Source organism: Vanessa tameamea, chromosome 12 (genome assembly GCF_037043105.1).
Source record: "Vanessa tameamea isolate UH-Manoa-2023 chromosome 12, ilVanTame1 primary haplotype, whole genome shotgun sequence".
Taxonomy (NCBI): Eukaryota; Metazoa; Arthropoda; class Insecta; order Lepidoptera; family Nymphalidae; genus Vanessa; species Vanessa tameamea.
The window spans coordinates 763,495-788,188 of NC_087320.1; the positions used below are offsets into that span (position 1 = coordinate 763,495).

Below are 24,694 nucleotides of genomic sequence, written 5' to 3' on the forward strand. Positions count from 1 at the left end.
TTCAGTTCGATATTTACTTAATATATACTTTTAACTACATTACTAATTAGCATCTAAATTAACATACAAACAATTGATAATTATTTTGAAACAATAGTTAACGATATGCAATTGTTATGTTACTGTACCATTAAAAACTTTATATTAATACTAAATGCTTGGAGGTTTCAATAAAATGTTGTTTTCTTGAACCAATATGTAAATTTTGAACCAAAATCACCCGGTCAATGGACCACGTCGATCTTATTTTTCGTGTATTTTAAAGGTGCGTTCAGTCAATCCTATATATTTTTTTTTAATTCGTGTATAACATATAACTTATTTTCTACCCTTTTTTCAATTTTTTTCATTGTTGACATTAATGCTCGTCAATATTTCATACTCACTATTTTGTTCTATAGCCTATTCCAATCCAAGTAGGAATAAAGATAAACAAACCTTAGATTTACGTACTTCATGTGATTTGCTAATAACTCAGCAATAGTGTGCACTAATAAAAGTTTATGATTATTATATCTTTATTTATAATACAACACTATTACACATAACTACTTATAAACACTTTAATATTATTTCTAAAATCCCGATAACGATTTCGTCGACGTTAAAATTCCATTTTTTCGCAAATCCATAGTGAATATCATAGATTAATCGAGCTCTCGACCAATGTTATCGCCTCAATTTGCCGTAAAATGTTGTTTATTTGGCTTTTCTCCTCTTATGGTTGGAATAGAGTATAAACTGTTTTAACCATAAGCAAAATGTGGACATGAATGTGCAAGTGTCGACTAAGGATTGGTGACCTATTGGCGGTGGTGACCTATAATATACCTTCGAAATCTGCCATTTATTATTTTCTTAATATAACGACGATTTGAAATATATTAATTTATCAATAACGGTATCTTAAACGATGAAAGACTGATTATTTCGTAAGGAAACTTGCATGACTAAGAGTTCTTAAAGATGTTAAGTTTAACAAATACCGCGTTCAACCAGAGCTGGTCCAATTTGAGAAGGGCCCGTGACCAGCAATGCTGATATAATTTAAAGTATAAATAGTGCTGACATTATTGTTCTTATTTAGATATTGTTGCTATCATGCCTACGTTTAGTAAATGATATATGAATAGACATCATACTTATCACATAATTCTATAGCCAGGTATCCAGTATTGTTGTGTTCCTGTTTGAAGGGTGAGTGAGCTAGTGCAATTACAGACACCAGGGAGATGACCTCTTAGTAAGTCAGTGGGCTTGTTTTACTGCCTATTTTTAATTTTTTTTACAATGTTTTATATGATAAATAAATAGCTAGGTTGTATAGAGTAGGCCATGGCCCAGATATACCTACGTTCTAAATGGTATTAATATTAAAAATAAGTAAGTTTGGTTTGTTGGTTCTTTCATGTTCCAAGCAACAACTCCGCATCTGATTGATAGTGAATTATCTACGTCTCATGTGTCGCAAGATATTATAACGGCAGGTAATAAGTTAGTTCTCAGATCGAATTAATTATTTAAAAAAAAAAACGTAATTAAGGTAGGACTGTAAAAGGCTGCTTTATTGGTCTGTTGGTTATATTATGGACGATAAGCTCCTAGGTCCTGGGTCTGACTAATAAAATTTATTGGTTAAAGAGGGTTTCGTTTCTCATGAAAAATTCTCATTGGAAGTATGGAATCCGGAAGTTTACAATGCACTACCGTACACTTTTCATTTACTAGGATTCACTTAAAGAACTTCAGAATTCTCGTCCAATCGCATTTAAAGTATTTTCGCAGACATCTGTGCACTATATTATGTCCTGCGCATATAATATTATGCTATATGTTATGGTAGCCTGCCATGAGATGTTCTACGTGACCAAAATCTTATCTTTCCAAGATTGATTAAATCTTGGAATTAGAGAAAATATAAGATTTTAAATTAACATGGTTATTTTTATTACTAACAGTATTTAAAACGGGATATTTACCATGTTTTTTATTTTTATTTGGTGGAGCTCGATATTTCGACATTATCTACGAATGTCTTGTTCACGAGTTTTCAGTCTCAGATAAAAATAAAAAAACATGGTAAATATCCCGTTTTAAATACTGTTAAAGAAAATATTTATGAAAATATAAATTCAATGTTTAATGTTAAACTGAAATTACTAAAGTATACATCGTAAAGAGAAGAAGGTAAAGAAACGAAATATTGTTGTTTTTCTGAATAATATAGTCTTCCCTTGTTAACAGTGCCTTGAAGACATTAGATTTCTAATGCACGGGAAACAGACAAACCTATTAATCTATTTAAAACTATGTTCTGACTGTTAAAAACAACGTAGGTATTCTCATAAAATTATGATAAACGTCAAAAAAGTGTCATTAAATTACAAGTGTAAGAAACAAAACTACTCAGATATAATATTCTGTGACGCATGGGCGATGTGAGTTTCAAAGTCAAATAAATATATACTTTATTCAGTAGACACTTATAAGTAGCAACGAGGAGTGAGGACATCTTTAACGAATACGAATATCAATTCGGCGAATACGAATAATTCAAAAAGGTAATGGATATTCAGCCCTGTTCTTTTTATAATAAAAGAGATTTAATATAAATATTAAAAGCGTGTTAAAAACACAACAACACTTGGAATATCGTAGGCGTTAGGCGATTTATTTTTTTCGTTTATGTATTTCCAGCGATCGACACTATTTTTTCTGACGCAACTGTAGAAAAACTTCTGGGCGAGTTCCTTCGGCTTTGGTAAGTTAACCTTTTTTAAGTGAACCGACTTAAAAAATGATTCTATCATTTTCGTTCTTTTTTATGTTTTCTACACAAAGAGTAGACCTCTCAATTGATTGAGACTAATATTTTAAGTACCTACCAAAACCATCCACCGCTCCTCCTGAATATTTCCACACAGCCGGGTATTAATAGTTTAAAATAATTTAAATATTCTATATCTGGCAATGACACATTATTACAAGGCAAGATGTTACAACGAAAAATATTAGATTAAATTATTTATATGCTAAACGTATACTGTTAAAACTAAGAACGCGTCCAAAAAAATAGGGGCCAACTCTTGGCCACTGAATACATGCACACTAGTAGATAATAAAGTTGTCCGTGTGTTTCAGTAATTTTGTAGTACATCATTCTTTCTAGACAAATAAACAATGTAAGGTTATTAGGTTAAAAATTAAAGTCAGTGTTTCAAATAATATGCAATCCTTGACCTAATTTAAATCATGCAAACAAATAATTAATTGAGATACTGACTATAAATAAAGTAAACTTCTTTATAAAATAATGTAGTCAACATAAAAATAAAAATTCCACGGAGCATACGAGAAATGCGTCATACTTCATAGTCTCACATTTCTTTTTTTTTTTTCGTCTGCCGTAGTCAAGATCGCGTGAACATGCATTCGGTGTTATACAACATTATCAATATTCTAAGTTAAAATTAATACAGCGAATACAGTCACTAATACCTTGTAAAAGAGTACTAAATTGGGAAGACCTAGCTCAACGACCGCACGTTGAATCGGTTTATACTTTTGTAAATGACAACAAACTTAGTTGGCCGCGTGCGTGCGTACATGTAGCTTGTGTTGCGAATTATTTAAAAAAAAAAATTAAAGTCTACGTTCGCGGCAAAAATCGACTATAATGAATTTTATATCCCTCGTTGTTTGGACATTAGAAAGTAATTGTTTTATAGTTTACACTGTGATGATAGTGCTTTTTGTTGCATTTACAATGTTTCATAAAAATAGATTGGAAGAAAATCAAAATAGAATTGGCTTGAAAAAGAAATTCGCGAACAATAATGGCGGCAGAGGTTAGTATCATTTTATGAGACAATATTATCTATTTAGATTGAAAATTACTCTCATTACCATTACCAGTATCCATTTTATTTAAAAGGTTATCCATATTGGATAGCTATTATAAACAAACGACAAAGAATTGAATAAAATTCTATAAAAATGTAGTTAGATAGATAGTTTTATATAAATATTGGTTAAGTTTAAGTTAATTATGAAGGAAAACATGTTATATATATTTTTTTTTATACACTAAGGTTATTATTATAATTTCAATGAAATTAAATACAGATGAGTAAAAAAGCTGTTAATTATCATTTTAATCAAGGATATTTTTATTATCTCAAATTATTCGTAGCCTTTGCATAGAAATTATTAATTATTTGCAATTTTAATTATTTAGCTATTGTTCAATTTTAGGTCACCACACTCTTATTGTGTCCCCGTGAAGCCGGGACGCGTAGCTATAATTATTATTATTAATTTACTAGAATGTACTAGTTATTAAATAAAAATAAAATTTACTTATGCATTACGCGTATATAATATATCCTTATACTGTTATGGTATGTATATCCTGTGGTCAGATTGTTATATGATATAGCTTAGAATTAACATTGCATTACATTAAAATTTTTAGGTAAATTAAAAAATAAACATACATCATACGACTCTTTTAACGAATTCTCTCTCGAAAGATACTAATCTTATATATTAATAGCGTAAGCCGATTTTTGTTACTGACCGGTTAGAGTTTAAGAAAAAATATGATAAACGTAAAGAAAATTCAAGTACCTAAATTGTTATCGACAGACATCAATTCTAACTTAACTACTATTTGACATTAAGATTTAATTTAAATAAAGTTTCATCATTGTGGCGTCAAATGCAGATGAGTGTATTGCAGTTTACGACGAAATGAAATCAAAAGAAAACCTGTCATAGGTTTTGAAACTCCTATAAAATCTAATATGAATAATAATCAGTTCTTTTGATTTCATTCACTCAATTACATTCCATACAATCAATCAAGATCCCAATAATATTCTTTATACAAGAATCGTCATGTTACAGTACAGTAATAAATTTAAAATTATTATAACATTTAGATACATATTTAAAGATTATATATATCAACAAGCCTTGTCTATCAATTATATTTAATAATATTAGTTGCAAATTTAATAATATTCTAAGTTGAAAACATCTACGGAATATTGTTATAGCACAACAATAAAATCAATGGTTTTCTTATTTATCGGCGCAATGTTTACTCGCATATCACATATGTTTAACATTACGCCGCATATATACTTGTCCGAATACTCAACGATTTACAACTTGGCAATAAGGTAAATAAACCCGAAGTTTGAATCAGTCAAAACATCCGTTTTGCTTTAATCTCACACATGTTACCAAGTGTATAATGTAGAGATAAAAATATACACTTTTTTAACTGAAAACCATAATTAATTTATGGATTTTTTTTTATAATCAGTGTGGTGTTTTTACTCGCCCGACTGGTACCACTCAGTCACAGCACTTACCCAGTCTAACAGAGACAAAACACCTGAGTTCCCAAGGTTGGTAGCTCTTTGGCGATTAAGTAAATATTTTTTACAATGTCAATGTACATGGCCGGTGGTGACTACTTACCTTTAGGTAGGCCCATTTGCCAGTCCTTTATTATGAAAAAAATACAATAATATCTTCAACATGACGAAATTTTGCTTTACTTTAGAGCAGCTTATATTATACGGAACTCTCCATCTCTTATAAGCACTGCAATAATCTCTTATATGGATCGGTTAAATATTATATTTACAGTTTGCTTTGGATTTAGCAGATCATTGCGCCAGGAGTGGTCTTCGACGATTTATAAATAACCCTAACAAAGCTGTAAAGACTCGAATGGCGCCGCAAATTTGAGTCTATCAATATTTTTAACCTTTTTAGTGGTTCAATAATTCTTCCCTAATTCCTCCTTTTACATTTTATTTCTGAAGTGAAAAACTAAGGCTATCTCCGCTCGCCCAGCACTCATACTCTATAGAGCATAAAAAGACATCCCTGTATAAGCCCGTCTTATCTTATAGCCTGTTCCAATGGCAGGAGAAGAACAACCGTGAAGTTTAATTATTCGATGCCATTAGATAATATTTATAATATATTTATAATTATACATAACAAACGGTTCTTAATTTATACAATATATTTATCTTTACATGATTTCGCTTAATTTATATATTTATTTTTATTTTATTTTTTATTTACTCCGATGTCATATCGCCGTCACTCAAAATTTGTTTTTTCAATCCATAACGAATACCGTAGATTATTTAAGATGTCGACCAATTATGTGATGTTATTTCAAGGTTAAAGTTGTTTATTTATATTTACTCCTGTTGCCATTGGAATAAACCACCATTAAGTAATAATTCAATTGCAAACTTATTTAAAATTTTCTAAAAAAATCACACTATTAATAATACATTTATTTTTAATCAACCATATTTATTAATAACCATAGATAAATTACCTTAATTTAATTCATAATTAAAACTTTGCTTTTATAATACGTCTATGTCTTGTTCCAAGCTTAATACGAGTATGAGTAAACGATAAAATAATATCCAACTAATATTCTGTATGAATCGCCTAAAAAAATAAGGATTTAAAGGTTAATCGCAACCCAAAATATGTAACTTGCTTCGAACATTAGCCAGCAAATTAATTTTCTGATTAAATATGTTTATAATAAACAACGACGGTGCATACGACGTATCATAAATATCATAGAGGTCATTTTTTTATAATAGACAATTTATTACACCGGTTCGAAATAAAATTATCTGACATACAGACAAATAGGTAACCCAATAACTGTATACCCTTATCGTTTTATATAACGAAGCCACTGGAATAGTATTTATTAAAATCGATGCAAAAGTGAACGGTCTACAAAATAATGTGCAGAGGTAAGTACCGTTAGAACTAGCATACTCGTAACCACGTCGGGGATATGGCGTCCGTGCATTTGCAATTAAATGAATTTAAATCCTTACGTGTAAATCATCTTGTATTAAATACACGTTAAGTCGATCTTATCATCAGTAACAAGAATTGCATTAGTTTATTTTTTAAATAAATATATAATTTTATTTACTTGTTTTGTTGTTGTTTTAGTTTATTAATTGGGCCTTATTTTTTAGGCTTTTGTTAATATCTACAAAAACTGACTTCCTTGAGTTTGACCCCTAAGAGCTCCCATTTAGTGTTTATATTACTTAATATCATCGCCACTAGTGATATTTCAATGTGTTTTAAGCGTCAATAGCGCAATGGTTTAAGGGCCGCCTAGTGATGTAATAAGTCGCAGGATCGATCCTTGGGTTATTGTCGTCCCCACTCGTAACACAAGTAAAAACATAAACATAAAACAACACAACACAAGTGATAAGCTTAAAAGGAAGAGTAAAAAGGAATATTAATAATATTTAAATTTAAAAAAAAATGTTTTAATGAAAATTATAGCTACGGATGTAGTTGGGAGCGTGGAGCTAATACTTTTTACTTCCAGGCAGGATATATACATATATAATTGTTTTTTAACATAACTTTGTATTTTAAATATTGGTAAATAGTAAACAGTAGAGTTTCTCGGTAGAACCTTCACGTAGCTTCACTTAATATAGTTTTGTAAAATGACGATTCAAAAGTGCCTGTTAAAGCATACTTGAATAAACTATACTTTGATTTTTAATTTTGAGTGGCGTACGTCCAGCCGTGGACTCGGATGATGCTTCAATATTGTATAAAGATGATGATGACATTTATATGGCGAAATATTTCGATAACTCGCCAAAACAGGTCAATAACACGTGTCTATATTTAGTCGAAGGTGAAACGAATTCCATTTTTTTTCGTGCGTATTCCCTTGATCGTTTTTTGTCACTTATATTTAACTGACGAGCCACATCCGTATAAAATAAATAATACGGTAAAAAATCGTTTGTTATCCGGGAGTTGACAGTGTTTTTATCAACTTGTTCTATTTTAAAGTATACAAGATAAGAATAGATAAGTAAAAATACAAAATACTGTAGACGAGTATTTTGACCGTTGGTTCACGATATTACCTGCATAATTGTTCAAAGTGTTAAATCATACTTTCGTGCAAATGCATACTCGCCTTGAGGAGAAGATTTGGGACTTATCATGCCACGGATAGGTGGTTACACATTCGGCAGAATTGTATACGACCCATGCTTGTTACTTCCACGCCAGAGCACGACATGTTTTAAATAACACAAAAATATATATACTCGAACCCGGCGTGATACTTCCATCATTTTAACTTCTTTCACCTTTTTTCAATATATCTATCATTATTTATATTACTGCGTAACAGCCTGGTTGAGCCATGATGGTTAGAAAACGTGATACTTAACATCGGTTAAACATTTTCATCTCATATGAGATGATCCGGCAAAATACAACTAATACTTATTATTGTTGGATTTTGGGTTTAAACGTGTAACTACAAGTTGGCGTATTGGCAATGTAATGGATGGTTGATGTCAATGTCTATAGACGGTGATAACCACTTACCGTCAGATGATCCATTTGCCATTGTAGGTAACGGCAATTCATAAAAAGAAAAAAAACATGATTTCACTTTTAACACCAGTTTCCGACGGGACCTTATTCAATATATATTTATAAATCAGTTCATTGATCTATTTAGTATAAATATATATATTCTATGTGTACTGTATTCAGATACTTTTAAAATACATTTAAATAACAATTGTCAAGTAATTTATTCTAACCGTAGTCAATGAGTTCAGCATTCAAAACTAAGTTCCCAATATCCAACAAAATTATGTCGCGGCGTCAATTGACCGTAGCTAGAGGGTTAAGAGGACTACAAGAGCTAAGTGCCCTTGAGAATCGCACGCACACACTTACAAAATCGACAAAAACGGCAAGCCCGTGAACTAAGGGTTAAGCGAGGTAACGAGGTTACGCCCAAATATTCTAATAGATGGCGCCAAACCGAGCGAAGTAAGATCAATCATAAATCTCATAAAAAATAGATAGGACAACAGAATTATTTTTATTTCTTTCGATGTTAGTTAACAAATGATTATAAAAAAAACGGATTCAATTAAACTTACAATATTTTTATTTATATTTTGTACACAATAAAATAGACAGTTAGTTTTAATCTTTTTTTTCTTTTATTTATATTATTATACCTACCACAATTAGTTCTTATACTAAATATTAAAACATACCAATTTTTAATATTTTATAAAAGTTTGATAATCTATTTATATAATAAAATCGTAAGTGTTCGAAACCTGTAGTGTAGTAACCGTGGGGTAACATATAGCGTAGTGTTTGTTTGCGTAGAAAAAAAAAATTCAATTAAAACAAAAACATCTAAATATTTACAAGAAAAAAATGTCGTCAAGTCGATTTGGTTGAATCATTGGTTAACTAGGTTAATCATACTAGGTTTAATTATAAATCTCATAAAAATAGATAGGATATTAGAATTATTTGTTTTGCTTTGGACTGTTATTCGAAAATGATTAAAAAATAAAACTGATTTAATTAAACTTAAAATATTTGGATTTGGTACTACAAAAAAAAAAACATTTAGTGTTAATTTTTTTATTAAAATATTTTATTTAATTTCACTTGTATGTATGAATGTATGTACGTATGTCCTGAAATCTTGCAATCAATATTACACCTACTTCCATTGAAGCTATGGAGCTGAAAGTTGGCACACATATTTAGTCTCGATGACAATCCACGATTCATGAATTGCTTCCATTTTCAATCTAATATGGCGGACGTTACTAAAAATTACAATTTTTGAATTACGTACAAATGACACTTCTAAATATTCTAGTTCTCTGGTTCACAACAATTACATTATTTTTTTTATTATTAAAATTAGTTCATACATAACTTTAATTCCTATTATAAACAAAATCGATAAAATTAAACTCTTACGCAATATAAATAGCTTCCGTGTTATTGTTTTCGACTTTCTTTATTCTGTAAAAAATAAATATATGTTAGTAATTATATTTTTATTAATTATAAAATTATGTATTTAAAAAATATGTATCTAAATATGCCCCATAGTACTTTTAATGAAAAATATCAAATTGCTTCGAGATCATGGGGATCGAACGTAGTCACTCTCAATTGATTTTATCCTTACTTTCACCAAATACTCTATCATAATATTTGAAGAACAGCTCGAAAAATCTGATTCTATGCGAACTGATTGCACATTTTTTCTAATAGATGTTTTCAATACTCATAATTTATAAAAAAAAATATGTTTACTAAAAAAATACTCTTACCTTTTAATATCGTTCATATGTATGTTCGGCGCTTAATTTATATAAACGTTTTTAGTTTTCCTCACGCGTTTCACTTCATTTCCCATATTTACACAATTAAAATTTATGACAAATAATATAATAAAAAACAAATGCCTAATTACTACTACATTATTTTAACTGAATATATTTATCTACAAGAAAGAATAATATTTATTATAAGAAAACATGAAACAATGAATTTACAATTAAAATTACAAAAAAATATTTCGTAACGTAATGATGCTCGTAACGAAAAGATCGACACGTCTGTATAGCATCAGGCCTCGGCCGGCAATGTCTGTACACGGCGTTTACGCACACATGCGTACGAATTTTGTTCGAAAATAAGAATATCTGATTTAAAAAAAATCTATTGAAGTTATTAAAAAAGTGACGCAGAGGTTAAATAATATATTACTTGTAGAATAATCTGACAAAAAACCAGAATTATTGAATGTATATAAGTATAGTTTTTATTTATTAAAAGATTTTTTTAGAGGTAACTTTGTGATTTTTTTCTATCGTACCAAATTAATTACATCATGTTTTCAAAATAGCAAATAACTAGCATGTATCCTGAAGATTATCATATATTTTTTTCATTTGGTTTACTGCATTGGATCATATACTTTTTTGCATTATAAAACTTGCATTTAGCTCATGTAGTCCCCTTAAATTGTCTGTGTTTAATTGACTCACATTACCGACCGACAGTGTATCGTTATCAGTTAATTGTTATATAAAAATAAAAATAATACATACAATTATTTCATATAAAAACTATTTGACATATTTATTTCAACAGTTTTTGCTTTAATACATATTCAAATAACAAAAACTAAGGTTATCAATGTACTCCTGTGCTGCTTCGCTGGTTATGATAAGACGTAACACAAAAATGGTATTATAATTTAAAAAAAAATCACACCAAAGATATTAAACAAGGTAAAGTTAATGTATTATGTATTTTGGCTCAATAACTTTATTGTGAAATTCACTGTAATTTTACATGTTACGATTTCAGTATCGGTAACTCATAATAAATAATTTATTAATTAAAAATCTATCATTATTATATAATAATTTGTTCATTAGTTTGACCTCATGTACATACGTAAATATATTCTGCGATTCGCAGAATGAATTCAATATATATTACAACAGACATATATTTTATAGCGACTTTGTATTTTACAATTACATTTAGTTATATGACCTTTAGTTCGAGACATACAAGTACAACGCAATCGCTAACATCCATTTGTAAATAGCTATATAAATATTTATTATTCACACGGCCGAGCCCCCGACCACTAAGATTAGCAAATAAAATTCGGTCCCATAAAAAAAAGTTTTTTTTTACCTTTTCAATGAATAAGTATATAATTAAAAATAGTTACGGACCAAAACATGACTGTGGAGTGGTTTTAAGAATGCTAGCAAAACTTCCACGTTGATTCACAATTCCGATTTTTTGGACGAAGCAACCAGCCACCCGTGTCGTTAACGATAATAAATAGACAAATTAAATCAACTCAAATCAAAGTGTTAATTATTCAAGTAGGCTTATAAAGGCACTATTGAATCGTCGTGTTACAGTATTACATTAAACGAAAATCTGACACCGGTTCGGAAAGTAGATTCTTCCAAAAAGAGCCGGCGAAAAACTCAGTAGTTCCTCTTTTCCGTCGTTTTAATTGTAAAGTTTACTAGCAAAGTACAGTGAAATGTATTGTGCTTAGAAATCAACTAATCAAATCAAATCAAATCAAAATATACTTTATTCAAGTAGGCTTTTACAGGCACTTTTGAATCATCATTTAAAAAACTATTTAAAATAAAGCTACCATCGGTTCGGAATGTAGATTCTACCGAGAAGAACCGGCAAAAAACTCAGTAGTTACTCTTTTTCGACATCTAAAAATACAGTCATGTTAGTTAAATACAATTATACTAAATAATGATTATATTATTTTAATATTGTTATTGTATATGTATGTTATCCATATTAATATTATAAATGCGAAAGTAACTCTGTCTGTCTGTCTCGCTTTCACGCCAAAACTACTGGACTGATTTAAATGAAATTTGGTACACAAATAGTCTAGAGCCTGAGAAAGGATATAGGCTAGTGTAAAGGGTTGAAAAGAGGGATGAAAGGTTTTTGATTGAAAAGGGAGAGGAGGCCTTAGCCCAGCAGTGGGAAATTTACAGGCTGTTAATGTAATGTATACCTTATCAAGAAATATTTAATCAAAAAGTCCCATTAAATAACGCAAATCTGGTTTGTTTATGTCTATTACGCCTAGCATTGGCTATACGTGGATTGATTGGAAAAGAGTTATTACTGAGTTTATTGGTTCGGAGAACCGATGTATCACTAGCTAGGTTTATATTTAATATAACTTTGTTAAATCTTTAAACTTTGAATACAGCACACCATTTTAATTTATCAAAAGTGCAAATGTTTTTTGATGTAAATAATTGCACTTGTTTTCAACGAAGAATCATTTATATTTGAGTAATATGAAAATAATGGCTTCCTTCCTTATGTAATCGTAAACAATTCGATACCCATTATTTTAATGTATTCCGGTTATTTATATATAATTAAAATAGCCATGATACTTCAAAAACATTATTATTCACTATAATATGATCTAAAACAAGTATGTCGGTTCCGCATTCACAGATCTAAATTACCTGTTAGATCTTACTCAGTATCTAAGCGATGAAATGTAACTGTATGATGATAGACTACTTTGATGTTATAATTATTGGAGTCCATGTTTTCGCGATCGCGTTTTTCAGTGAGTTTCGATTTTGTACTCACAGAACTGTAAGTGAGTTTATTGGTCGTATGGCTTTGTGCAAGCCCGTCTCGATAGCTACCAACCACACATCATACATTCAGCAAACAGCTCTATATAGAACCCATTGGCTCTATATATAACTGCAAGCACAAGGACTGGTGGCTGGTTGTCGATGTGAGAAAGATGTGAGAAATATGAATGAACCATTCATATTTCTTACATTTCCAATTTTAATGGGCAGTGGTGACCACTTACCACCAGGTAGCCTATATGCTCGTACACCAATTGTATATAAAAAAAACTCCACGGGTTCTTCTACGAGACGAAATATTAAAATCAACATCAGTTAATAAAGTGATCTTCATCTTGACTAATTTACCTACTAAATAGTGTCAATCATTATACCGGTCATAATATAAATTTGAAAAAAGCATATAAACCAAATTTCGTAAATTCTGTGCAACACTTTCCTTTGTGTCATCAAATACGCCGACCCTGGGTAAACTTTATAAGGGCAAGTGAATGGTGAATGTGGATGAGTTGGTGGTGTAGCCTTGCCAACGTTTACAACAATAGCACGAGAATCGACGATTTTCTCGCGCACAAAATTTATACTCGCAAATCTCAACGAACAGATAAAACTAACCTCTTTATGTCATTAGTGCGATACTTTAGACAACTGTTTTCCTTATTTATGTTATAGCATAATAATAATATTATCCTGATTCAAAATCAACAGAAACACGCAAGCATTTAATCTATATTTACTATTATAAAAAAAAAAGAGTTTGTTTGTTTATTCGAATAATCTTGACAAAATATGAGAGCCTGATCTCAGGAGTCGGGCTTAAAAACATATTTTTGCGTTAGGTAGACCATTGATTCATGTATACCCTATTCCAATCGAAGAATAAGTAACGATAGACAAAACAGCAGAACGATTATATATTTATTTCACTCGTGAAATGTTGATAACCGACTTAAAGTGATACGCTTTTTTGATACATATATCATATAAATTTTATAAATATTTTAACCAATGTCGCATAACGCATTCTGACACTTTAAGCTCGTGATATGCGGTGAGTTTCGAGTTTCTTCTTAAAGAATAGCTCTACAGTTATTGTTTAACATATATTTACATATCATAAAACACTTCCACTTTACTACTTATATCCAGTATAATAATACTACCAAAGTTCCAATAACAACTGTAACAACAACCCAAAATGGTTTTCATATTTTACAAGATAATCAATGATATCACTTCACTCAATGTCGAAGTTGTTTATTTTTCTTTATTGCTCTTGTGGCTAAAATAAACTATATACTCTAACAGCATACATAGACTCAAGGTAGCTAAAACCGCGCAGACGAGCTAGTTTATTTAATAAAGACGAAGTATTTTTATTTCATGGTTTACAGTAAAATATTTTGAGTTAAAAATTTGTCCATTCAATCGAAAAACTTATAAGCTATTCAACTTTACGCTATGGCCTTATCTAACGAACTTCTATCCATAAAAAGGGCTAGCGCCCATAAACGTCAACAAATATGTCAAACTGGAAGCCAATACTACTAATTCATAACTATTAATTAAATAAAAATATTTTGATTTATTGAAAGCGGCTTCAATTGATTTTGATAAAACATGAACAACTCGTGCAATATTATTAAATCATTGTGAGTAAATTTAATTAAAAAATAACATGACCAATTTCTAGGTTATTTAGTTTGGTAACATCATATCGGTTTGATGACAGTTCAAGTTGGATTGGATTTGAATCGGGATATGTCGTAACCGTTATAAATTAGTAGAATTGTCCCCTGTCCCAAATAGGAATGTGTTATCTTTATGTATAAAACAATACATTGTTAGAGAGATAAACAGATCAAGGTCAGAGTTCATTGAGATTTCATTATTTTCTCATGATAAATAATTATATTCACACAAATATATTTCATTTAAATGAACCAACAAAGGCTAAACAAACTAATTTTAATAAGTCCTATATATGTTTATTCCCAAGCATTATAATTTTTACAAAATTAAATTGATATTTTTGATACATTTAGATTTAATAAGGTGAATGACGTACACATTGTTACCCACCTCCTAATGATAAAAGCAGCATCAGGATCAGTTCATTTGATTGTACTAAAAAGTTTATCTTTGGATCTCTTATTTGACATAGCTGTGGTATTTTGTACTGCCTTGATAATTCAATGGGCACGATTCCCGCCCAACTGCATCGTTACATCCCATTTCAATAAAACCTTCTTTAATAATATTTGTTTTACGACGATACGAAATCAGTATGACTAATTGATGAAATACGCTATCACTCCGTATTTGAATGATTAACATCTACTAATATTCATTTGATAAGAAATTATAACAATTAAAAATCATTGTCATTAACCCTTCCCTGTCCTGTATCTCACATATGGTTCATACTTATTATTAATTTAACTATTGTGTCGGCTGTTTAGACAGGAAACATGTGAAGCTACGTAGTATTAACAAAGGATATTAATTTTTAAATCTACAATCGATTTGGAAGACGTTTATTTTTAGCAGTGGACTATGATTGGCGGACGAATTATGATCATTCCCGAGTTTATCATTCCGAGTTTATATATATATATATATATATATGTATATATATACATATTAAAGGGAATGATAAACTAAAATGATAAACACTAATTGTAATATATTATTACACTATGACTTGTGCCCTTGCTAAACGCTCAAACTAGAATGCCTGTCGTTTTTAGCCCAGACGTCGTGTAGGGGCTACAAACAAAGTTTGACAAAGTATTTGCGGTAATTGGCCAACGCCTCTTATTGGCTATCGTAAATTTATTCAAATTAATATCTAATAATCTAAATTTAAATGTATTGGGTATTAATAAAATAAAATTAGTGATAAACTATATTTTATAATAGATAAATAATTTACAACTCTATAAACAATAATATGCGAATTACAATGTTATTTTAACGGCCACATCTATCAAAGACTTATAAGAAAGTGTCCTGTTTAAATTATTTTATCAAAGCAGAGACTAAACTGCAATAGGTCTAATCCAAATCACATACATTTGTGATATTGAGTAGACCGTTCTTATCAAGACAAAAGGACGAAGATCTTTGATCTTTTATCATTTTATCATGCACACTGAGACAAGACTATACACAGAAGCGGGGAGAACTTTTTTCATGCCCGACTTACAAAACGACATAACCAATATAAACTGATACAGATAGTTCTAGTGTATAACATAAATATCGTTTTATAGTTCTCCCTTCTTTACAAAAAACAATTGCTGTGACAAGGGTGATTTTCATGCTATATTGTATACCGGAATAAAAAGGTATTAGAATTAAACAAACGAAAGCGCTGCAAATGTCTGATTTATTGTCAGAGATCGTGTTTATTGATGTGACTAATTATAAACGTTTCTATATCATTGAATAAAGGAAATGAGCAATAACCTAACCTTTACAGAGATAAAACTTGTCCCACTTGATACATTGCGTTGATTACAAATTGAGGTCATTTATTTATATACTTACATAAGTGCGCAGAAAATTAATGGGGAATTGTACAGGACTTCAGCTCACGTAGTCATTAGTCACGTATTAGTATTGCACTATTTATCTCGCGAGACATTCTATCACCGATATCTTATAGGATATATTAAAGTCATCATATTTTTATGGGTAGTATTAGATTGAAATAATATTAGATTTTAAATATAAATCTGCAACTTAAGTAAATTTATTGTGCCCTAACAATTAAGTTTCTGGTTGAATAAAATTGTTTCTCCATTATAAGCAAAAAAACATCCAAATAAATTTAAAAATATTGATTTAAAGTAAGATCCATAATTCATTTATACAAAAAGACGATAAAATATATAATATTTAAAAAGCAACTGTGAAACTTCGTATATTATTATAATAAATAATGTAACATATCATTCTATTCTGTTATCGTAGCAACGATGATGAACATTCCAAACTATTTTTATATTGCCTAAATAGTCACGTATTTAAAATAACAGACGTTTCTAAGTAACATCTTATAAAATAAAAACAATAATAGACTAGAACTTAATTTCAGCCATTAATATAAATGCAATGCAAAGCTCAGAGTTATTCATAAAATAATAATTAAAAATATTTTCAGAACGAGAACATCACGATGATGAAGATGATCCTGACTTTCTGGTGCCCGCGTTTCCTGAAGATACTCCACACATTCCTTACAAACCTCCTAAGAGGCCCATGGAAGACGTTCTCCGGAGATCCCTAGATTATTACGAACTTATGGCAAAGAGAAGAACAGTAAGGAAATTTAGCACTGAGCCGATACCACAGGAAGTGCTGGATAATATTGTAAAGACAGCAGGTATGCTTCTGTATCGCTTTGAACCGGGTTGAATGTTGAAAAAAGCCTTACACAAGAGGCATATTTATATCTTAAAAGCTCATGACTGCCTCGTGGGTTTCCGTACTGGATAAAAACTCTTAGTGAAACAATTGAATGTCATTGAGTTTTTTAGTTTAGCAAGAAATAATCCTCGAAAAGCACGTAAACCCTTTGGCTTGAACCTGTACTCTTACATGCACTCATTCCGGTCGTACTAAATTTACCATTCCATTAAATTATGAGAGTAAATAAGAGTTTGTGCAGTTCTTTTTGCTTTCAAACCTGTGAACTATAATTCCAGCGTAGATTGACTATTTGCTCTTGAGCATCGTTTTGGAGGTTATTATCATTTTTGCATTTTAAAATCTTTGTAATAAAATAATTTCATATATTACGGTTTCAACTGACTACGAACTATGACTACAGCATACTCATAACGTGATTTTTGATGGACAAAAAATCTTGTGTAGTTTTTCACTTTTTCGCAATGATATTATTAAAACTTTTATAAGTCTAAATCAACGCATCATTACAATTTATGTTTTGTAAAATGTATAACTAGGTACGTCTCCATCCGGTGCTCACACTGAACCTTGGACATTTGTAGTCGTACAGGATCCAAGCACAAAAGAAGCTATCAGAGGCATCGTGGAAGAAGAAGAAGAACAAAATTACGCTAGAAGAATGTCTAGGCAGTGGGTGACAGACTTGAAACCCTTTGCAACGAACCACATAAAGCCTTACCTCTCTGAAGCACCAGCTCTTATTCTAGTCTTTAGACAGAGTTATTCCTGGCGAGCTGATGGAAAGAAAAAGATGCATTACTACAATGAGATCAGTGTGGCGATAGCAGCTGGATTTTTATTAGCAGCTATTCAGGTAATTATAGTTCAACAATACGAAGTTATAGGTTTAAATATATTGGACGATTTTGACTTACAATTTATTCGTGTGTGAGCTTAAAAAACTTTTCTTCAGAATGGACGACTATTTATTGATTTATGTAAAATTATTTACGTAAAACGAAGTCAAACGATTAGATTAATTTGACCGTGAGTACCCAATTCTCGCGCCTTTTTGAGATCAGGGATTATTGTCTAGTAGAAGTTCGGACAAAAGACTCCCCTTGGCTTAATATAAAGAGAATTAACTTACTACGTTTTAAATCAATCAATACTTGATGGTAGGGCTTTGCACAACCCCAGCCACACATATATTCTTCTAAAACAGCAATACTTAGGATTGTTGTGTTCCGGTTTGAAGGTTGAGTGAGCTGCTTCCAAAGTTGGTGGCGCGTTGCTTATGTATTAATAGGTAACATTTTCTATGAGCCTATGAGCAGTGGTGACCACTTCCTATCATGATCTAATCCGCCTACAGATACCAGTAAAAAATTGATAGCCTAAGTTGATTATTTTAAATTCTAGTATTGCGGTCTTGTAGCCCTAACGTCCACACCTCTGAACTGCAACGCTCGTTTAAGAGACCTCCTCTCTCGACCGGCTAACGAACGGCTGGAACTGCTCCTGCCGGTCGGCAGACCGCACGAGGAAGCCACTGTACCAGATTTAATAAGGAAAGATTTACATGAAATCATGTTTAACGTTTGATCATATACATAATAAAAAAATATCTGAAAATTGCTCATTTGTAAATACAATTAAGATTAAGAAATAAATATTAATTTTGTTATTGTATCTTTCATTGAAATGTACCACTCAGGTATTTCCCAGTAAACTTACAGCATCACACTTTGGGGGTCGCGCCCGCTTTGCTTACGATGTTTCGAGTTGCAGAAGAGAGCTCCGTGCTGTTTGTAACCTACGACTTTAAGAACCATTCGAGGCATACATTTTAAATATATATTTATATAATATATCAACTGTTATGTTTTACTCAAAAATGTCACGTTGTATAAGAAATTATGGTATAAGAAACAAAAACTAATTAATTATTCATTTCATTAGATAATTGATTCAATAAAATATAAAATACTCGTACATATACACTTGTTTTTCTAGTTTATATTATTATGTGTATAATTATTTTCATTTTAAAAATAGACCGAAAACATTTTTTTGGCTCCTATTATAAAAAAAGTTATTGGGCGCCATTTTTCCAAGACGAAAGAGGCGGCGAGAGAAACTTTCCATGTAACCAAATATAATTGTAGTCAGTAACTCTGTTGGGTTCTATCAGGATCCCAGGAAAGATGAAACCGCCTTTATTGCAATAAAGAAAGGTAGGTAACGGGAGAGTGGAAAATACTTATTATAAATGAATTAATTACAAGTTTTAGATGAAAGTTCAAAATTATATAAACGGAACAATAATTCAAAAACTTTATTAATTTAATTTACAAAAAACAAACGCAACCAAACAACTCGAATATAATGACAATAGTATCAAAAGTATATAGTACTGAAGTTTTCAATGAATTAGAAAAAAAAAATTAAATGATGTCTAGACGCTTCTGGAATAATTATGTTAATTTATTGTTCTACAGAATGAAACATTTTCATTTAAAATTTTCATAAAAATATACTATTCCATCGAGCCCGTGATAATCATCTGCGACAGCGACGACGTCGCCGCCGGCGCCGGCGGCAGCTGCGGCGGCGGCGCCGGCGGCTGCGACTGCGCCGGCGCCGCCGCCCGCAGCTGCGTCTGCGGCGACGGCGGCTACGACGCTGTTGATATGTTGAATTTTTCTCAATACTATATTTAACCAATTATTTTCTTCTTGCAGGGTACATAGTTTTACTTAAGTATTTCGTGTCGGAAAAGTAACTAATAATCATAAATCCTATTCAAAACTAATCAATCAGAGTGAGAATAGAGGGCAGTTTCAGTATTTTAGTTACCATGTGAGGAAAAAAGTTAATTCAAAATGAACGCGGTGGGAAACTTATGTGAAGGTAGATAAAGCCTTAGAGACTCACTCGACAGGACCGCCTTCGCCTCCGGCACGCGCGTCGCCGGCGCCTGCAGCACGCGTCTACAGGCTCGGCGGAGTGAGACCGAGAGAGCGACCGCGGCTTATGGCCGTACTTCTCGCCATTACGCCTTACAACAATACATTGTACATTAAGAATATTACGTGACCAATATCAATTTAAAACATTTAAGTTTAACGTAAAAATTATACAGACTAATATTATATTCATGACGATACCTTTTATTAACGTCCGTAGCTGGAGGCTGCCTGCAAATAAGTATTTAAAAATGTCACAACATTATTGCACTTATTTAAAATACACTAGGCAGATGTGATTATTCATTTTTTTTTAAACTTTAAATATTTTTTTGATGATATCGATAGGCGGCCGAGCATATAGGTCACCTGATGGTAAGTGGTCACTACCGCCCACAGACAATGGCGCTCTGAGAAATATTAACCATTCCTTACATCACCAATGCGCCACCAACCTCGGGAACTAAGATGTTATGTCCCTCGTGCCTGTAGTTACACTGGCTCACTCACCCTTCAAACCGGAACACAACAATACTGAGTACTGCTGTTTGGCGGTAGAATAACTGATTGGGTGGTACCTACCCAACACAAAGCCCTACCTCCAAGTGAGCCCTGCCACATTTAATTTATCTATAAGCACATATATACGAATAGCTTACAGTACCTTAGAATTTCATATAATGTGTGCCCTTCTCGATACTGTAGTCTATTTCAATCGAAAAAGCAATAAAGATAAACAAGCCTTAGATTCGCGCACGCCACGCTCTTTGCTAGCATCTCAGCTATATAGTGCACTATTAAACAGTTTCTGACTAATAAATATTTATTTATAACACTATTCCATTAATCTTCTTGTATCCACTTCAATTTACTTCCAAAGTTGCGATAGCAATTCGCAAAACCGTAATGAATATCATAGATTAATTATTCTAGCTCTCGACCAATGATATCGCGTCAATTTGAAGTCAAGTTTTGTTTATTTGGCGTTTGTCCTCTTGTTATTGGAATAGACTACATACAGTTATACTGTATACAGATTACTTGTGGAATCAAAATTAAAAAACCACGAGGAATTAATAGTCGTTGATTTCCATACAGAATATCAAAATTGTGTATTTTTTTTACAACATTAACAGCCTGTAAATTTCCCATTACTGGGCTAAGGCCTCCTCTCCTTACGAGGAGAAGGTTTGGAGCATATTCCACCACGCTGCTTCCATGTCGGTTGGTGGTTACACATGTGGCAGAATTTCGTTGAAATTAGACACATGCAGGTTTCCACACGATGTTTTCCTTCACCGCCGAGCACGTGATAAAATAAGCACATGAAAATTCAGTGGTGCTCGCCTGGGTTTGAAACCGCAATCATCGGTTAAGATGCACGCGTTCCAACCACTGAGCCATCTCGGGTCTCTAAAGAATATATCATTTCGAAAAAAGGAGTAACTACTGAATTCCTTGTTCGTTCTACTTGAAAAATTATACTGAGCCGATGAAAGTTTTATAAACAGTTTATAAGAGTCAATATGAATAAAATATTTATGACTTTATCGTCATAATTTTAGAAGTCTTACGTGCTATCGACTGACTTCTCATTCGGCTCTGTATTGTTCTTCTTCTTCGTTGCAGAGCCGTCTTGGTTGTTTCTGTAGTCAGTGTGACGCCGCGCGGCTGCTGCTCTTCGATGCCTACGATTTATCAGAAGCAATGTCACGTTAGTTCGTATTGCATTTCATATTTCAACAATTATGATAACATATCATAATTGTTATTGATATTTTTTTAAATTTAACTCAATTACAACTAGAAATTATTTTCAACAAATTCATATATAAACATTCAAAATTATACATTGATAAAAGACTAGTCCACAGCCGCGACTTCACCCAGATTAAAGTTGGGGGTTGGACGATTCTATTGGTTAAGTATCCTATGACCTTTAATGTACCTCTTACAACGTGTAGGCAAAATGTATTGATAATCGGTAAAGTATCGGTTTAAGACGAAACCGTAACAAACACACTAACAAACTCACTTTTACATTTGTGGCATTAGTTAGCATCGACCCTATTGTTAGTCTAAATTAGATAATAATTACTTCTGTTTAAAGTTGACATAAGTTTTGAGCCTGGCGGTGTATTGCGGCGCGTCAGTTTCGCTGCGTTTGCGCATGAACACCACCAGGTCATCGTTCAGTTTCTTCTTATTCTCCTCTGACTCCATGCCGCTGCAGCCATTCACCATTACCTTACACGAGTTAAAGTTATAAAAAGTTTTAAAATAACGATACAATTAAAGAAATAAAGAAAAGTAAACGGAATACTAGGTGACTCAAAATAGATATGTCAATATCTTTTTTTAGGTTGATTTTATTTTTATTGAAATCATTACATTATTCTCACAATGGCAGTTTACGTTATGAATGTTAGTCGAAAGAGGGGAGGGATAGGGCTATACGATAATGCAGTGCTGCAGACCCCCCTGATTGGCCTAGTGGGCAGCAGCAGCATACGCCTCGTACCTACCTGATTTTCTTGGTGGTAGGTCTTTGTGCAAGCCGTCTGGGTAGGTACCAACCACTCATCAGATATTCTACCGCCAAACAGCAGTACTCAGTATTGTTGTGTTCCGATTTGAAGGGTGAGTGAGCCAGTGTAACTTCAGGCACAAGAGACGTATCATCTTAGGTCCCAAGGTTGGTGGCGCATTGGTGATGTAAGGAATGGTTAATATTTCTTACAACGCCATTGTCTATGGGCGGTGGTGACCACTTACCATCAGGTGGCCCATTAGCTCGTCCGCCTACCGATGTCATAAAAAAAAAAACAAGTATGATGTATCTAGTATGATCGATCTCTTCAAAAAACCCAAGCACATCATCAAGATCATCAATTTTTGTACAAGAAAAACGACTACCAAAAAGCGGAGAAAGTGGTTGCAGCAGCGATTGAGGGTTGCCCTCAACGCAGCTGCATTCGGCGTTTCAGTTTTGTCAGAAACACCCGGTTAATTTCGATATGTACTGATCGAATACGCGCGCCACGGCCACCTATGAATATTATGTGTCATCGATTCTTTAAACATAAATCTGAACGATTCTGAATGATTATGAACGTGGCATAGCATTGAAATTTGGATGTAGCAATTAGAGAAAAGATTGGATTTTCTTATCTTGATAATATTTTAATATATAATATACAGGGGCGGATTACCGGTAGGCCGTGAAGCCAAATGCCTAGTTCAGCACAATTTAGGGACAACAGAAATTAGTTTTCTCTTTTTATATTAATAACCGTGCACTCTGTGAACTTACAGATCGACGTTTAAACTCATAAATATATCCAAAGCACATCATATAAAAACATCCTTAGGGAAATTCCAATAGTTAAAAGTTTCTGGGAAGCGGGAATCTTCCTATGTCTAGGGAAGACAAGGTATCGAACTGAGCGAATATGTATACAAGCAGTTACACACAGCGCACTTATTTTTCATGTATTCGGTAAATAGGAACAACATCGGTTAAAATATAATAAAATATGATACTTAATTAAATGATTACGTTATAAACTTACCAATTTTTGTTATTAGAACGCCAGTACATTGTTATATTTCTATAAAAATTTTGAAAATAAAAAATATAAAAATCACAACCAAATACTTGACATAATAAAAAATTCTTTGTTTCACGTTTTGAAGTGCTGTAACGTTCTTTTAATTTATACAATACTTTTTTTTCGTCGAAGATATAATAGTGGCCAGTTATTAGATAAATAAATAATAATTAAAAAGTATCAATAAATATTTTGTATAGTTCATCATGCCTACCATTTATAATACGTATACTACCCAATACCAATGTTTTATAATACAATATGGTTCCAAATCCCATACAAATTATGTACATGAAAACAATGTATCTGTTTGTCTATTTGAAAAAAAAAATTAACGCACGATTTACGGCTGCGAGAAGTGTGTTCACAACATAAGGTCATCTCGACTCTTTTAAACAAATAATAAGTAGTCTTTAATGTCTTTATTTTTAAATAAGATAAATCCCAATTGGAAAAGGTTTTTTTTTCATATAATAACAGACTCCTAACAGCCTTATATTAATAGTGTTAATATAAAATTCACTTGATTTCCAGGCAGGAGATAAATAAATATAATGGTGGAAAAAACTAACTATTGACTTTCTTGCCGGTTGGTCTAGTACAATCTACT

The 24,694-nt window shown here is 31.8% G+C and overlaps 2 protein-coding genes across 3 annotated transcripts; one reads left to right on the forward strand and one right to left on the reverse strand.

Annotated features, from left to right (window-relative positions):
- The first annotated feature begins 3,572 nt into the window (after positions 1-3,572).
- On the forward strand, positions 3,573-19,191 carry Iyd (Iodotyrosine deiodinase). 2 transcript variants are annotated; one of them, XM_026642713.2, is made up of 4 exons: positions 3,573-3,848; positions 17,257-17,478; positions 18,062-18,378; positions 18,927-19,191. In XM_026642713.2, exons 1-4 carry the CDS (start codon positions 3,677-3,679, stop codon positions 19,107-19,109), a joined length of 894 nt encoding a protein of 297 aa, XP_026498498.2. In that variant the 5' UTR covers positions 3,573-3,676; the 3' UTR covers positions 19,110-19,191. The 2 variants fall into 2 exon arrangements, with proteins under 2 accessions (XP_026498498.2, XP_026498499.2); XM_026642714.2 differs by having other exon boundaries at positions 18,107-18,378.
- Positions 19,192-19,875: 684 nt separating this feature from the next.
- LOC135193553 (protamine-2-like) lies at positions 19,876-24,200 on the reverse strand. Its single transcript, XM_064216506.1, has 6 exons — positions 24,046-24,200; positions 22,572-22,720; positions 22,048-22,161; positions 20,675-20,704; positions 20,442-20,565; positions 19,876-20,189 (listed from the first exon to the last, which is right to left on the reverse strand). The coding sequence occupies exons 2-6, from the start codon at positions 22,715-22,717 to the stop codon at positions 20,067-20,069; spliced, it is 537 nt and encodes a 178-aa protein (XP_064072576.1). The 5' UTR covers positions 22,718-22,720; positions 24,046-24,200; the 3' UTR covers positions 19,876-20,066.
- Between the last annotated feature and the right edge of the window lie 494 nt (positions 24,201-24,694).